This window comes from Echiichthys vipera, assembly GCF_963691815.1.
Source record: "Echiichthys vipera genome assembly, chromosome: 15".
Lineage (NCBI taxonomy): Eukaryota > Metazoa > Chordata > Actinopteri > Perciformes > Trachinidae > Echiichthys > Echiichthys vipera.
This window is the reverse complement of record NC_139840.1, coordinates 23,043,406-23,059,407: the sequence shown is the minus strand read 5'-3', so window position 1 is coordinate 23,059,407 and position 16,002 is coordinate 23,043,406. Positions and strand designations below refer to the sequence as shown.

Below are 16,002 nucleotides of genomic sequence, written 5' to 3'. Positions count from 1 at the left end.
ATCAATTGATGGTTTAAGAATGCCTCATTTCAGGGCTCATTGTGTCCATGATAGTGCTTCAGACTTCATTCAATACAACACAGAATAATCATTAGACCTGACACCCTTCGCTCATGGTCAACATAATATTGTAACGGACTGTAGTGACTGTTAATGTTAATGTAAGAATGTGTCACTGTTTGAGTGAATCACTGAGATGTCCCACAGGTCAGTGAAGTGACATGTTGTTTTTGTTAGAGAGGCTGGAAGCCTGTAGTTAAAAAAAAAAAGAGTTAGCAGTTAGTAGGTAGTTCTTGGTTGGCGTTGGCTGCGGCCCACAGTAGCCGTGTTCAGTTAGAAAATAAAGCGCAACAAGTTGGATAAAGCCTCACCGCCTGATCATTGAGGGACGCTACAATATGTATGGCGCACATCAGACATCAAGCATTGATTACACACATACAAAATGATGTAGACACTTTACAAAGAATTAAAACCTAACTTAGGACAGAGAGGGGAGAGGGAGAGCTGCAGGAAGAGGTCTCACTCTACTTCAAATTCTGGTGATTTTTGTTTTTACTGCAGATTTAAAGGTGATTTCTCATTTCTTTTTTGAATACACAAGACTACAGCCATGCTATGATACCTGTGAGGCTGTAGGTACAGCAGTGCTTTGAGCTAAATGCTGATGCTTAACATGGACTAAACACAAAGTACAACAAACACAAACGTCAAGTCATATTTTTGCAGGTTTAAGTCATAAAAAAAATACTTAACCAACTGAAATATAGAATTTATGGTGGATAAAAACAAAAGTCATTACCCCAAGTAGGATTTATCCTTTGGGGATCATGGATATTTTTTTAAACCAAGTTTTGTCCCAATCCATCGAGTACTAGTCGAGATATTTCACCAGATAAATGAAAACTTCGACCTGCTGATATGGGCTAAAGTCAGTGCGATTCATTCTCTGGGGATCATGAGCTTCTGCACCAAATTTAATCGCAAATCAGTCATGTAGTTGACAAAAATGTCTTGTTATCTTGTCTTTGTCATTACTCACCCTATTGTATCTCTTTCAGAGAGGCTAAAGGCATACTATTATTAATATTTAATATATGCATGTGACAATTTACCAAGATAATTGACCCTCCTTCTCCTCTGCAGTTCTGCTGGTCCGTGCAAGATGCTGCTAAAACATCTCATGCACCTGTGTTACAGTACCAGGAGCAGCACCCGCACTGCTGAATTTGTCAGCTAATGAAGGTGCTGTGACAGAGACAGGCACTCTGGTTAGTGACCCTCTTGTTGCTTGCACAATTTCCCAAACAGTCGCTCATTTTATTACCTTTATATCGATTGAATGTGTCGTTTTATCAGCTCTCGACCATGTCTCCTGGCACACTGTGGCTGACAGGTGCTGTGGTCTTACATCAGTAAAACCACTAGGTGTCTCTCAAAGACAAAAAATGTTGCAATAAACTTGAGTACCTTTTATATTTACAGTGTTTTTCTATTGCTAACATGCATTGGTCAGAACTGAAGTCACATTGTCAGAGAAACAGAAATCTGTGTGGACCAAACTGTGAATCTTTTTTCAGTGCTTTCACAACAAACATTCAATGATCACATTTTCATAAATCCACGATCCAATCCCTTATTTCATTCACACACCTCCATCTGCAAACATTTAAAGTTACAGCACATTTTTCAAATGCTAACACACTGTTAGCCGGTCCAACAAGCTTACTCTGAGACATGTATGAAGTGTTTTGGTGGTTTGAGTTTCGTGAGATCAACTATTTGGCCAGGGATGTATGGATGTTTGTTGGTAAAGCAGACTTTATTAAGAGTTTTGAAAAAGTGGCTTAAGTGTCGACCGATGCTTTTTAAACTTTAGAGGTTTGTTTTTAAATTTCTAAGTTCTACCGATAGGACAGGGCGATAATTCTCCTTTTGATGAAACTTGGTATTTTATTTCAGGCCTCGGTGCAGGATATCTGCTTCGAATTTCCTGCCATAGCCCTTTTTTTGATTTAAGATTAGATGATGCACATATTGTTTTTAAAACAATCAATGTATTAAATACAGCAAACACTGTAAAACAATTCATATTGTAATTCACAAATAATGCCTCTGTGTAAAGACAGTTTGTGTGTGTGTGCGTGTATGTGGTTTGTGGTGTGTGTGTGTGTGTGTGTGTGTGTGTGTGTGTGTGTGTGTGTGTGTGTGTGTGTGTGTGTGTGTGTGTGTGTGTGTGTGTGTGTGTGTGTGTGTGTGTGTGTGTGTGTGTGTGTGTGTTTATTAGTTTTTGGCTCTGTGAGATCCACCCTAAAGAATTGACACCTCTGGTTTGTTAGGTAATTCATAAATTCCAGTAGTTAGTCATGTCATGTGAGAAACAGATGCATCAGTTCAAGTGGTGGTATGAGGGTGTAATGAAAAGCTCCCTTTTTAAAGCACTTATCACATTCATTATAAAGCTGTCTCTGTCTGGAAATTGTCTGTTAGCCTTTCCTGAAACCGCTTGAGCTTCATCAGAGGAGTTTTGCAGCAGGGAAATGCCTCCACTGTGTCCCGTATGTCCCTCCTAATGTAAATGTAGATTAAACAGTCTATGAAAGGGCTAAGAAAGACCATAGCATTTGTCAAAACGCCAGAAAACTCCCTGCCTGAGTCCTCTCTGTATGAGGCAGCATCACCTTTGAGACAGTAGTAGAGGTTTCTGAAAAAGAAGGGTAAGAACAAAACTGTGTACGTTCCCAACACCAGGCTCAGAACCCCCAAAACTCTCCTCCTGTGCTTCGTGTCGTGCCTCATGGCCGTACTCTTGCTGAGGGCTTTCCACGTGGCCACGAAGAAACCCACAAGAAACGGGGCAGGGAGGAGGCAGATGATTGAGAATAGCAACAAAGAGAAACTGGTGTGGATCAAGTAGTTGTAATCCAAAGAGGAGTAGACCAGGGAAAAGGTCCACATGCACGCTGAGATCAGGATGGATACCTTTGCATTGTTCTTTGTGCGGTACCACACCGGAAAGGCCACCAATACATATCTCTCTGCAGAAATCAGCAGCATGAAACCCAAACTGGAGGTCAATCCCAAGCGGAAAAACAGTTGTGCGATACAACGTGCCCTTACCAAGGGGTAGGTGGTGGCATCAAAGAACCGACTCGTGATAAAGACGACTGTGATCCCGATCTGAATGAGATCTGACAGGAGCAGGTTTATGGCAAAGATCGGAGCTGCTTTGTCCTTCTTGAGTAGACACAGGAGAGCGTAGGAGGCCAGGCAGATTTCAGGTAGTCCTACAAGCAAAATCACCATGTCCACCACAATACCCATGGTGTTTGTGTAATAGGATGGGTTATTTACGCAGAGCAGTGAAGCATTTTCATGTATCCTAGTCATCTGGCTGTTGTTGGACATCTGTGGAGCGTCGGACATGATGGTTTCAGCTCTGCGTTTTTCACAGTGAAGCTGTATTTCTTTGCCGTTTCCCATGTATCGTGTCCATTCGTGGTGGAGAGGGCATGACTAATTTCAGCAGAAAGCCTGATAAAGTTGTCATCGGCTATTAGTTTACCGTGTGTCACTTCCTGCGAACAATCTCGCACAAAAACAAACATAAACTTATGACCTGTAGAGTCACAATCCACATGTCATGCACACAAAAAGACTAAATATAATAACAGGACACCAGAAGTGTCTTAAATTGAATTACTGACCTTTGCATCTTTGTTTTATTGCTGTATTTCCCCTTCTAACACACTTCCAGCCAGTCGAGTGGTCAGAGGTTTTTAGTAACCCTTGAATCACACACAGGAAGGGAATCCTGAAAAACAGTGTATCATATCGCATGGAGAGTATGAATGTTTTGGGAAGTGTGCATTTTGTTGTGTGGTAAACAGTGAAGATCACACCTATGCCACAGTGATAACATACAAAACAAGGCACAACGGCTGAGCGGGTGATGCAGGACGACAGAGCAGCAGTTTCAATAGTAACCACATGTATTCATATTCAACTGGAAACAAAAGAAAACTTTTATTTTTCATTTTATTTAGCCCCAGGTCACAATTTCTTGTAAAATTCAAAATGTATGTAGAGAAGAGTCAACAAAGTTACTCAGAAATGTCAGTTAATATGAGCACACATTAGCTACAGTAACATACTGGTCACACCAGACAAATGAAGGTTGCAGCAGCAAAGTTTACTGAATTTAAAGCTAACTAACACGCTACATATTGTTTGTTTTACCCATACAAGTACCAGACTGTACAAAGTTGTGGTTTTATCTGGAGATATGTGCAGGACTCTACTTTCCGTCCTCATGCTAAGCTAAGTTAAGGGGCTGCTTTAAATCTACTGGACTGACATGAGGGTGGAATCAACCTTAGTTAAAGGTTGAATATGGAGAATGAGCAGAACAACGCCATCTAGTGTCTCAAGATCGTAGTTGCAACAACAGAAAATAATTCCAGCAGTCGGGTTGCCAGGTTCGTTGTAGAGTGTGTCAAGCAATCAGCCTGCGCCATTTCAAGTGATGAAACACACAGGGTAACGACTAATTTGGACTAATCACTTCATTTTACAACAGTATTTAACGTTAGCCAGTCTTCACCTGGAAGTCATTCTTTGAGTGGTGTGTGATCGATTAGGTAACTCTCAACTCAAAATGATTCCTGTTTCTGTAGCAACAACAGACAAACCTGGCAACCTGCAATGACCAACACTATTAGCTGCTACAATGTAACCAGAACATGACAGAAAGTCATTGTCAAACCCGTTAATTTTTTTAAATATTAATTCAGACTAAATATATTTCTTTATGGAAAAGTAATTGTACCGAAGAGGAATTTGTTCCCTGGAGCTTGAGCTTAGGCTGGGGTAATATTGCACAACGCACTTTAACCAGGATACATGCACTTTAACAGTTGCACAGGCACTTTTGTAAAGCAGTTGCACTTTATTGGATTTGCACATTGCATATTTGCACACTTAAACATAGTTTTATATTTAAGGATTGTTGATATATTTATTGTCCTTTTTAAATCTTATGGGTGCTGTTAGGTTCTGTGATGGTTCCACCCGCAAAAGAGGGACATTAGATGTACTGTGCATTTGTGTGGTAAATGAAAGCTAAGATGACATGATGTGACTAATCTAATATAGTGTGTTTGTGTTTGTGTGTGCGTGTGTGCACGTGTGTGTGTGTGTGTGTGTGTGTGTGTGTGTGTGTGTGTGTGTGTGTGTGTGTGTGTGTGTGTGTGTGTGTGTGTGTGTGTGTGTGTGTGTGTGTGTGTGTGTGTGTGTGTGTGTGTATATTTGGAGTGGTAAAGTCGGTGTGAAATGTACTCAGCAGTCTCTTTTGTCTCCAGGGTGTTCGGGCAAAAGGCCTCCCAAGGATACAGGCACCATATTTATAGTTACAGGGGAATCCAAATGGTGGTCAGTGGGGGTGTTGAAGGTTGGGGTGTTTTTTTTTGTAGTGCATTTGTGTTGGGGATGAGGTTGTGTTGTGAATGGATGTTTGTGTGTATATATGGGGGTGGGGTATTGTGGGGATAATGGAGAAAGAAGAGAAGTGAGCATGTCAGCATGGGGAATGGGCTCTCCCTCATTGATTGGACACCCTATATAAGGCGCCATTTTGTGATTGCTGGGGGGTTGCTTCATGATGTGGAGAGTGCTTGCCAGGTTGCTGAAGATGACACAATTAAAGACTCGTCTGTGACACTCGACCATCCTGCCTGGATATTCTTTTGCTGTACTGCCCAGCCGTAACTGTGGTCTTCCTAACAGCAATACTTGTTTTCTGTACCCCTCAAAACAACCCCGTATTTACTAAAAATATAAAACTATGACTTTAAAGTGAAGGTCAGTGGCCTTTTTTGGTTAACCTTATTTATTTTTACCCTTAAGTTATTACAATTCATCCAGACATGAATGTACAGGCCCGGCCACAGAAATGTGTCAGCCCCTGTAAATGTCCAGTGAATGGGTTCACCGCAAATCTGCTTTAGGCACATCAACGCATGCACATTACATTACGGTACATTATCATTTGGGTTTAAAGCCCTTTACCAGCTCCCACTTTTTCTCCTTTGTTTTGCTGCATCCTGATTTATGTGCAGGTCACTCCAGCATTATAGTAAGTAGTTTAGGTTTAGATCAGTAGATTATGTGGCGTCCGCCTTGGGGGGTTTTCTGCAATGGTTGCAAACAAAAAAAGATCTCCTTTCTCTCACTGTATGAATGCTCCTGAGTGTATGTGCAAAAGCTCATGATAATCCATCTAACAGTTGTTGAGACGGGTTACTCAGAACTACAAAAGTCTACCTAATGAGGGCGCTAGAGGGAACTCTGTGCACCTGTGTGTACGTGCAAATGATACACGTACAGTGTGTTGTTTTTTTCAGTCTCTCCACATGCAGTGGGTGTCCTGAGCTCCCCTGTTTACCTTGTTGCTTTCTACCTGTAGCATTTGATGATTTTAGATGAAGGAATCAGCCTGAAGTTGTTTTTGTGCTTTTTAAGGACGCCACGGAAAAACACTGGTCTCTTTTGATCTCACGCCTCTTTTGATCTTGTTGACTTGATGGCTGTTAAATCCTCAAGGATTTTGACACAGTTAGGACCTCATTTCACTGATGAAGAATGATTTATCTAACTAGTTTAATTACAATTTTATTGACATTATAATTTGTCTTTATTTAGCTTATTCACCTACCTCTGTACTGTACTATTCAGATTGTGAGCTTGAGTGTGTGTTTTATTGTACATGACATTATTTCAGTAGTGTATATATGAGGCTGTGTTTATGTAATATACATGTATATGGTATGATATTTGTTTGGGGGAATTAGGTCGGCCCTTTTGGTCATTATAAGACCAGAGGGAGCTTCAGCCTGGAACACGATCCCTGATATGTAAGTGTTTTATTTTATACATTGTTATATGATGTATAAATAATGTGCCTCCAGTACCAGTGCTCATGTGTGCAGCTGCCGTTATAGACACAGAGAACAAAAGTCAGGAAATATGTGTGACATGGACAGAGAGAAAGGAGTTTCCACCCAAGAAACAATAAAAAACATTATGTGTTCAGTAGAGCTGTTGTTATACAGCTCAGAAAGATGAACTAAAAAAAACTGAATCACATGACAATACAAGAACAAGTGAGCTGATTACAGGGTGGTTTAAATCATGTACAAACTGTGTTTACTAGAAATAAATAAGACTAAATAACTCTTCCGAGAACATTACCTAAGTATTTCCCCTGTGCCCGCCTCCCATCTCAGGGTCATGTGACCTCCCGCAGTCAAGTGCCACCACTGAAGCAGACACCAGGGGGTGGTGAATCAGTTGGGATTATCCTCCACAGTCACACACACAACACACACGCTCATCGATGGCCACAGTCTGCAAACACCAGGGCACAGACAGGTAAGATATCCAGCTTTTCTTCTTGACATTTCCTTGAAAAAATCCAGTTGGGTTGAACATATGTGAGTTGGTGACTCAACTTGTAAAAGCAAGAGCACACGTTGAGAGTAAATCCGGCCAACAAGCTGTCATGGATGATCTCCAGATCCCCTACTTGCGTCTGAGTCGAGTTAGCGCTTATGTAGTGTCAGGGCTGTAACCTTTTATCCTTTCTGTGAAAACCAGCAAGTCACTTCTTTTAAAACACAATAATCACCTACTTCTCTCTATTAGGTTATGAGGTGTTATTTTTGTCCAACCTCCACACATTTTCACAGTAATAGTGTTTGATAAGTCTTCTATTCATAGAGCAGGGTAGGCAAAAGCCCAGTAGACAGGATTACTAGGAGTGCACAGTTGGAGTGAAACAAGGACTTCCCACTTGCCTCCAGCTCAGTACAACAGTAGCTTTGTGTCATTACTCGTTGCTGCATTCTTACATGTAACAGCAACGAGTTACTTCCACAGGCCCACAGCATGATATCTAGTTACGTTTTCTTAGCATGTACAATCACTGACTGCAATCTTAATAATCAATGTATTTGTGATTCCTCTGTTTAGTTAATAGCCTTGTGAGACAGACAGACAGACACACACACAGCTGAGCCCTACACCCGCTCACTATGGCGTCCCTGGAGGAAGAGCTGACCTGCTCTGTGTGTCGAGACTTCTTCAGCCAAGCCCACCCCCTGCCCTGCGGTCACAGCTTCTGCTCAGCCTGCATCCGCGAGGCCTGGAGCGGCCAGGGCGAGGCCAAAGGTCGCTTTACCTGCCCCCAGTGTCAGGAGGAGCACGGCGAAGTGCTGTGTGACTGCTGCCCTCCCGAGGCAGCGGAAGGAAAGCAACCATTGGCTGTTAAGACCTGCCTGAAGTGTGAAGTGTCACTGTGCGCCGAACACCTCCAACCCCATCTGGAGAGACCGGCGTTTAGCACCCACCTGTTGGTGGATCCGCTGGGGGACCTCTCCCAGCGCAGGTGTCCGACACACACAGAGATATTGCGCTACTACTGCGCCGATGATAGGGTGTATGTGTGTGGTGACTGTCTGCTGGACGGGAGCCATACTGAGCACAAAGTGAAGGCGCTGAGACAGGTGGAAGAGGATCTGAAGGTCAGCTGAAAGACTGTATACGTGTGTTTTTCTGTTTGTGCATTGGTGTGTGTGTGTGTGTGTGTGTCTGCTCATACATGTTTGATTTCACAGGTCATTCTCCAGACCCTGCTCAGCAAAGCAGAGGAGAAGCTGAAAGATGGGGAGCGAATCCTCAAAGAGCATGAGAGTATTGATTTAACCATGGCTGTGAGTAAAAGAAACCTGCAACATAATGACTCTCTCAGTACTGTCTATGATACACAAGGGATCCCAAATGTAAATCTTGTCCATGTACAACCCTCAGACTGGCCCTGTTCTGCTGATTACTTTTTTTAAATGGTGAACAGTTTTTGATTATGTCTCAATCACTGATCTTGCACCAACCACCAATCTCTCTCGACTGGCTTCAGGACTGTCTGAAGGAGGATTGCACCCAGGTGGAGCAGCTGGGTTCACACCTGCAGGTCCAGGTGAAGAGGTTGGTGGACGCTCTGAGGGAGATCACCAAGAGGGAGAGACAGCAGGTCATAGAGCGTGTGCATGAAGACTGCTCCAAGGTCAGAGGGGATATGAGCCTGGTGCAGAGCATACAGTATTACCTGTCCTCGCTGCTGGCCGAGACGGACCCCTTCCTGCTCATCTGGGTAAGACTCGAAACTCTCTCTCGCTGCAAATCTGATCTGTAAATAATGTGAGACTGTTCTCTACGCTCTGGAAATCAATTGAATTTAGATTCTTGTGTGTTAAGCAGAACATCGAGGCTCAATCAGATCTCTTTTAGCTAACCATGTTTTGCGGCACCACGGCCCACCACTTTGGTCCAGACTGGAACATCTCTGAATGGATATGCATGGATTCTACTAACTGACTCTTCCTCTAGTGCAGGGGTGGGCAATTCCAGTCCTGGAGAGCCACTGTCCTGCATGTTTTAGGTTCCTCCCTACCATAACACACCTGAGTCTAACAATAATCAAATTGTGACGAGCATCAGCTGCTTGATAACGAGCAAATCATTGCAATCAGGCGTGTTAGAGCAGGAAGAAACCTAAAACATGCAGGACAGTGGCCCTCCAGGACCGGAATTGCCCACCCCTGCTCTAGCGTCACCATGAGGTTGACGTTTTTGGTTTTGCTTGAAATGTATTGGATGAATTCTCATGACTTTAGGTAAAGACATTCATGCTCGCTTCAGGATTCCTGCTTGTGCCATCAACAGGTCGAACTTTCAATTTGTCCAATACTTCAAGACCAAATACATAATAACTGACATTCCCATCAGCCTCAGCTGTACTTTGTGTTTTGTGCTTATAAACAAAAATGTGCACGCTAACACGCTAAACTGAAGCTGCAACACATTTTTAATAAATGAGTTGTCAATTAAATTAATCACCAACTAGTTTGGCTGCAGAATCGTTTGGTGTTAAGGGCGTTAATCTAGTTTGTTAAAGGTTTGGTTTCCAGCCCTGCGTCTTTGTAAATACTAAATTGACACATCCTGTTGAGATATCCTCAATGTGGCATGTCTCATCTCATCTGCCAGAAACTGAACATCAAAAGACAATTTCCATTCTTCACATTGCTGTCAACAGGCGGGGGAATTACAAAGCCCTGAAAACAGGAAATATGAATGAGAGTTTAACTCACGGCTTATCTGTTTCATCATGACTGTATGGGTGTGGTTTCATTTGGAAAACAACTCACTGTCATCAGATCCTGATTCAAATCACGATTAATGTGATGTCACCATTTCCCAGTGGAGCCCAAACCAGGGAGAAGAGAACAGAAAAAAACACCAATCTCTTATGAGAAACAACCAAAACTGCAGAAAATATCAATGTGAATTTAGGAGCCTCGATTGGTGGTAAGACGCTGTTGAAGAGAGATCTTCAGGGGCCTTGAAAGTGTCTATTTTTATAGCACAAAGCCCATTTATCATCTCAAAAGAGGCACATAGTTTTTTTTGAACACAGAAGACCATCCAAACCGTTTTAGGTTAGTCGTACTTAAAGAGTTCAAACTACGCAGCAGAGCCTTAAGTATGTTTACTGCAAATATTCTTACTCATGTTGTAGAAAGGTTCAACTGTTGTGTGTTCCCATAACCAGCTGGTCAGAGCAGATACAGGACATCATTCTTTGTGTAGAAGAAGAATTCCTTTTATTTTTCCCGCAAGGGAAATAACATTTTTTCACTCTGTTATTATTATTATACAGACATGCACAAACATGACCTATATACATGCAATTAATGGAGAGATGTCTGAGCGAGGGGGCTGCCAATAGCTCAGTGCCCCGAGCAGTTGGGGGTTGAGTGCCTTGCTCAACAGCACCTCGGCAGTGCCCCAGAGATGAACTGGCACTTCTCCAGCCAACAGTCCACCAGACCGGCGACCCTCCGGTTCCCAGCCGAGTCACCTATGGACTGAGCTACTGCCGCCCCTGTAAATCATTTAATGTTAGGTTTTTCTCTGCTGCACTTGACTCTTCTTTCTTTCCTCAGGCGTTTCAATCAGATGACACAAAGTAAGTCGATATCAAGTCAGTGTTAGTAGGCGTTTTGTTGTTTGTGTAGAGGTAGGTAGTCTTTCTGTGTGTCCGAGAGATAGAACAGATTTACGGGAGGACAAAATGAACCAGCTGCACACAAGCCTTTAATCTGTATGTGCTCATTCCTTTAAAACAAGCGTGTTGTGCTCTTGTATTCTAGGTTACTAGCTGACCTGAACAACCCACTTTTCATCCCTGATGCCGTCACCCTGGACAGGAAACACATCCTGGAGGACATAGAGAGCAAGTATCGAGAGTTCATCACTGGCACCCTCCGCTGCCTCAGTGAACTGAAGAGGGAGCTCTGTGAGTGGCAGTCGGGTGACACACATGCCCAAACGTTCATTTAATTTTCTCAAAGGAATGGTTTGATGTTTCTGAAAATACACTTTTTCACTTTCTTACCGAGAGTTTTGATGAGAACACTCGACAAGTTGATGTATGTGTGTGAGATGAGCGTTGTAGTTCACTGAGCGGTGTCACACAAAACTGAATGGTACTACAACAAAAACCTACAACAAACTGGGACTTTCTTGACTTGTCTTGTCTTGTCTTATCTTTTAAAGTGTAATTCCGCAGTAAAATCATCACATGGTCTTTTTTCGGCAATTACATACATCAAATAATTCATCAAGACAGTTTTCTTGTTTATAATTCTCGGAGAGTCACTAACAGCCGGACATGGCTAACACTGATTAGCTCGGGGCAGTACGGGGAAGGCATTAAAACATATTTTTTAACCACTAATCCTGCTCAAAATAACACCAAACCTCTGCAGTAGCATGATCAGAGTCCCTACACAGAAAACAAAACATGTAGTAAAGTCCATTCAAGTCAATTACTAAATGCAATCCAGAAGGAAGGAGCCCATTGGTGCTTTTTCTGTGTAGGGACAGTTCTCATGCTGCTGCAGAGGTTTGGTGTAATTTTAGCAGAATTAGTGGTTAAAAAAGACGTTTTAATGCCTTCATCGTACCGCCCCGAGCTAATCAGTGTTAGCCACGTCCGGCTGATAGCGACTCTCTTGGATTTCTCTGTTAATAGTTCATGCACGAAAAAACGGTCTCAATGGCTTATTTGATGTATGTAAGTGGGAAAAAGAACATTGACAACATTCAATTGACAAACTTAATGTGTGCCTATTCATTACACAATTCAAACAGGATACAAAAAATATTTGTCTGTCTATAAATGCATACCCATGTATATTTTAAATGTATTTTATTTCCTTCTCACGCAGTAACCAGTCCCCTGACTCTGGACACTAACACGGCCCATCCTCTGTTGAGCATCTCCGATGACCTCCGCTCAGTGACGCGGGTGAAAAACCGCCTGCCCTGCTCCGCTCACCTTGAACGTTTCGACCACTGGCCGCAGGTCCTCGCCGCCCAGTCTTTCACCTCTGGGACTCACTACTGGGAGCTGGAGGCTGAGGGATTCTGGGATATCGGCGTCTGCTATAGAAGTATCGGACGTAAGGGGAAAGAGGGCAACGCCTTTGGGAACAACAAGGTAATATATGCCACCTACAGTGGACTGTGCTCAACATATCACATTTTTAGCATTATTATTTTCTTTATTGATGAATCAGAAAGACGTTCGCTCTATGAGGAGATGTCCCATTTTGAATTACCCAGAGTGCAATTCAGATTGCCTGTTCAACCAACAGTCCCAAACCCAAAGATAATGTGGTCTACTACATTTTCATTAGAAATTCTTTCATCTCTACTTTCGACTTCGATAAAACTCCTTCGTTTAATGTGCAGGTATCATGGAGCTTGACACAGCAGCATGACAGGAAACTGGCTGCCTGGCACAACCGCAGGAAGACCCGCCTGGCGCACCAAATGACTGGTAACCGAGTCGCCGTCGCCGTGGACTATGGTGCAGGCACCATCACCTTCTCCGAGGTGGGACCGTCTCACAACCTGACCTACCTCCACACTTTCTCCACCACGTTCACTCAGCCTGTGTGCTTGGGCTTTGGACTCTACAAAGCTGAGCTCAACAGTCACATCACTATCGTCAAAATCTGAGGTGGAGAAAAAGAGAGAGGAGGTCAGAGAACAAGAAGGCTGACAGGGAATCGTGCCACTTTGAATTCGACAAAGCCATGCCAAGTGTGCTGCCGATTTATTTCCCCTCTTCTGGAACCAGTAAACCTGGAGCCTCTGATGTCTCTCTCCCCTCAGATCTCAGCCAGAGCTCATCTTTTTCCTCAATGAAGAGACCAAACCACATTTTCAGGTGATATTGACATGGAACATATTTGAGAACAGAGAAAATGAAGGGGCTCCTTTTGATAAAGGACAAAAATAGAGTTTAGCAACAAAACTGCAAGATTTTTACGTGCTTTTCATTCCACAGTGATCCAAACTGCAGATGACTGGTGAAGAAGGTTATAAATGTTGGTAACTTTTGATTTTAGAAATAATTTTGTCAGATGTTTTTGGACACAAACTGATCCCATCCTCCTTTAAAGACGTACTGCACACTTAAATGTGTTTTTTTGAGCTGTAGACTAAATGATATGACTGTACTGTGATGAAACACATCAGTGCTGGTGTTAATATTGACATTTCTCACCAAATTTATGAAGAAGAAACAGCATTTCCTGGGTTGAAAATGACTCAACGCGCCCCCTACTGTTTCAAATCAGCCCTAACTTTGCAAGTCCAATGCTGAGAGACGACCTGTTGGGACGTCTCTGTGTCATCAAATGTAAAAATGTTAATGCCCTCTAATCTGAGGTGGACAGCCCCTATAATCTTTGCCTCTCTCTGACCCCCTCTGAGCCCCTCTTCACACTTTGTTGCATTTTTCGAAATTTTAACAAACTTTAACCTTGAATGGTTAAAGCTAGGTCGTAGGGACGAGAGCCATTAGAGTTTTTGCAAATCTAGTGTTAACATTTAGACACAATCGTTTTGCAAGGGCACTGTCGCTGCATGATTTAAAGAAATACACACGAGTCAGAGCATTATTCCCTATATACAAAAATGTGACCAAACCATTTTCCAGCACTGACGCAGCACTGAGGAGTCTGGCAATGCAAGACTACCTCAGTGTGACTGAAAGCTACATTTTCTGAATACCAAATGATGTCTGTGTCTTTAGGCATGCTGTGTATCTTCATCAGGCTGGTTTTATGTGTCCATACAGTATACTAAAAACAAACGTATTGATGCTATATCCTGTTAATCCAGTCTGATGTCCTATAAAAGAAGCTACGCAGAAACATAAAGCAGTGGAGATGTAAATGTTTCCCATGAAGATGCACAAGCAACGAGGAGCATTGGAGCATTCTCAAACTCAGCTTGAAGACATAAGAAGGAATCACTGACTTGATTAGAAATTAAAGCAAAAAAGGAAAACAGCTGCCAACCGCTCACTTACTTTGTTCTTTGAAGCAGCTCAGATACCCAATTATTTTCTCTTTATTTCACTGTAAAGGTGAGTGGGTGGATGTAACATAGAGGGTGAGAAATAAGCAGAAGGAACGGCGGGAGAGAGAGAGAGAGAGAGAGAGAGAAAGAGGAAGAGAGAGAGATAGATCCGTCCATACACTGGCTTGGTTACAAACAGACTGCCATGCTGTGAAATAATGTGATAGGAGAGCAAGAGAACGAGGATTTTTGACCACATAACGACACTCCAGCCGGGAGGAAACAAAGTGTTTCCACCTGATATGGAATACGAGATTGCTCAGACGGAAACAGGTGATCATCTATTTTTCTTTCTATTCACTTAAAACACTAGGTTTGTGCTGCACACTGAAGATAGTCGGGTCATTATAGAACACTTGTTTTAAGGCGAATTGTTGGTAATTTTGCAATAATGTGAAATCTTCTGTGCAAGTTTTATTAAAGCTAAGAAAATGATGTTTCCACACATGCTGTTGCTTATCTTGGTCAAAGATAAATCATGTGTGGTATTTAAAAATGTATTGTTTTAAACTTAATGGGATCAGAAATCACTCTAATCCCCCGATTTAATGTTTCATTTATATGAGTTAATCAACAGAAAGGCTGTTGAATGTGAAGGGAACATAATGCATAAAAAAGTGACATTTTCTTATGTAAAGCTACTAAATTTGTACCTATAAGTGTGAAACGAAAGTGAGAGAAAGAGTGTGTTTGTGTGTGTGTGTGAGGGAATTTGTGTTCTGAGGGAGGGGGGGGGGGCTACGTATAAAAGACAGATGGTCACAGTGGAGTTGTTCCCCCACACCCTCTCTCTTTCTCGCTCCCTTCTGGGTCCTACCTCCTTTTCCTGTCACCTCTCCAGAATCTTACCTCATCTGTTTTTTTCTTCCCTCACCTCTCATCAGCGTATTTAATCCCCCCTTCCTTCCCTCCATCTCCATCTCCATCTCCATCTCCGTCTCCATCTCCATCAGTTAAAGTCTGAACTCGGATCTTTGCTCACTTTGCTGATCCTTGTCTTTGCAAACCCTTTCCTCCCTTTATTCCCAGCGACGTCTCTTCTGCAGTCTTGTCAGGTTTTTTTGCTGAAGAAATCAACTTGAAACTACCAAGAGATCTTTTCGTGATTGTCATTCTGGCCCCTGCTGACACGGCACGTAGGACACTGAAGAGATTTGGGATTTGTGGGGGCAAACAGGAAAACCAGAAAGACAGACAGGGAGGAAAGGATTGACAGCTATGGCCAGTGAAGAATTCTGAGTATTCTCTGAATATTATCATCATATCTGAGTTATATCTGCTGGGTTTTTTCTGCGTGCATATTAATGTACTTCAGCCAGAACTACAGAGAGAAAGTTTGGAACATTTTCATGAAGACAGTTTATTTCACTAAAGCATGTTTGTTTTAATTTTAAGTTCAACTTCTCTACAGTAGAATCAATCAGAGATATTCGACTAAAACATCCCAGG

At 42.5% G+C, this 16,002-nt stretch overlaps 1 protein-coding gene across 1 annotated transcript; it reads left to right on the top strand.

The window, feature by feature from the left end:
* Positions 1-7,350: 7,350 nt before the first annotated feature.
* On the top strand, positions 7,351-13,143 carry trim110 (tripartite motif containing 110; the record flags this gene model as incomplete). Its single annotated transcript, XM_083928405.1, has 8 exons — positions 7,351-7,428; positions 8,029-8,579; positions 8,673-8,768; positions 8,972-9,205; positions 11,061-11,083; positions 11,268-11,413; positions 12,348-12,619; positions 12,874-13,143. Exons 2-8 carry the CDS (start codon positions 8,091-8,093, stop codon positions 13,141-13,143), a joined length of 1,530 nt encoding a protein of 509 aa, XP_083784531.1. The 5' UTR covers positions 7,351-7,428; positions 8,029-8,090.
* Positions 13,144-16,002: the final 2,859 nt, after the last annotated feature.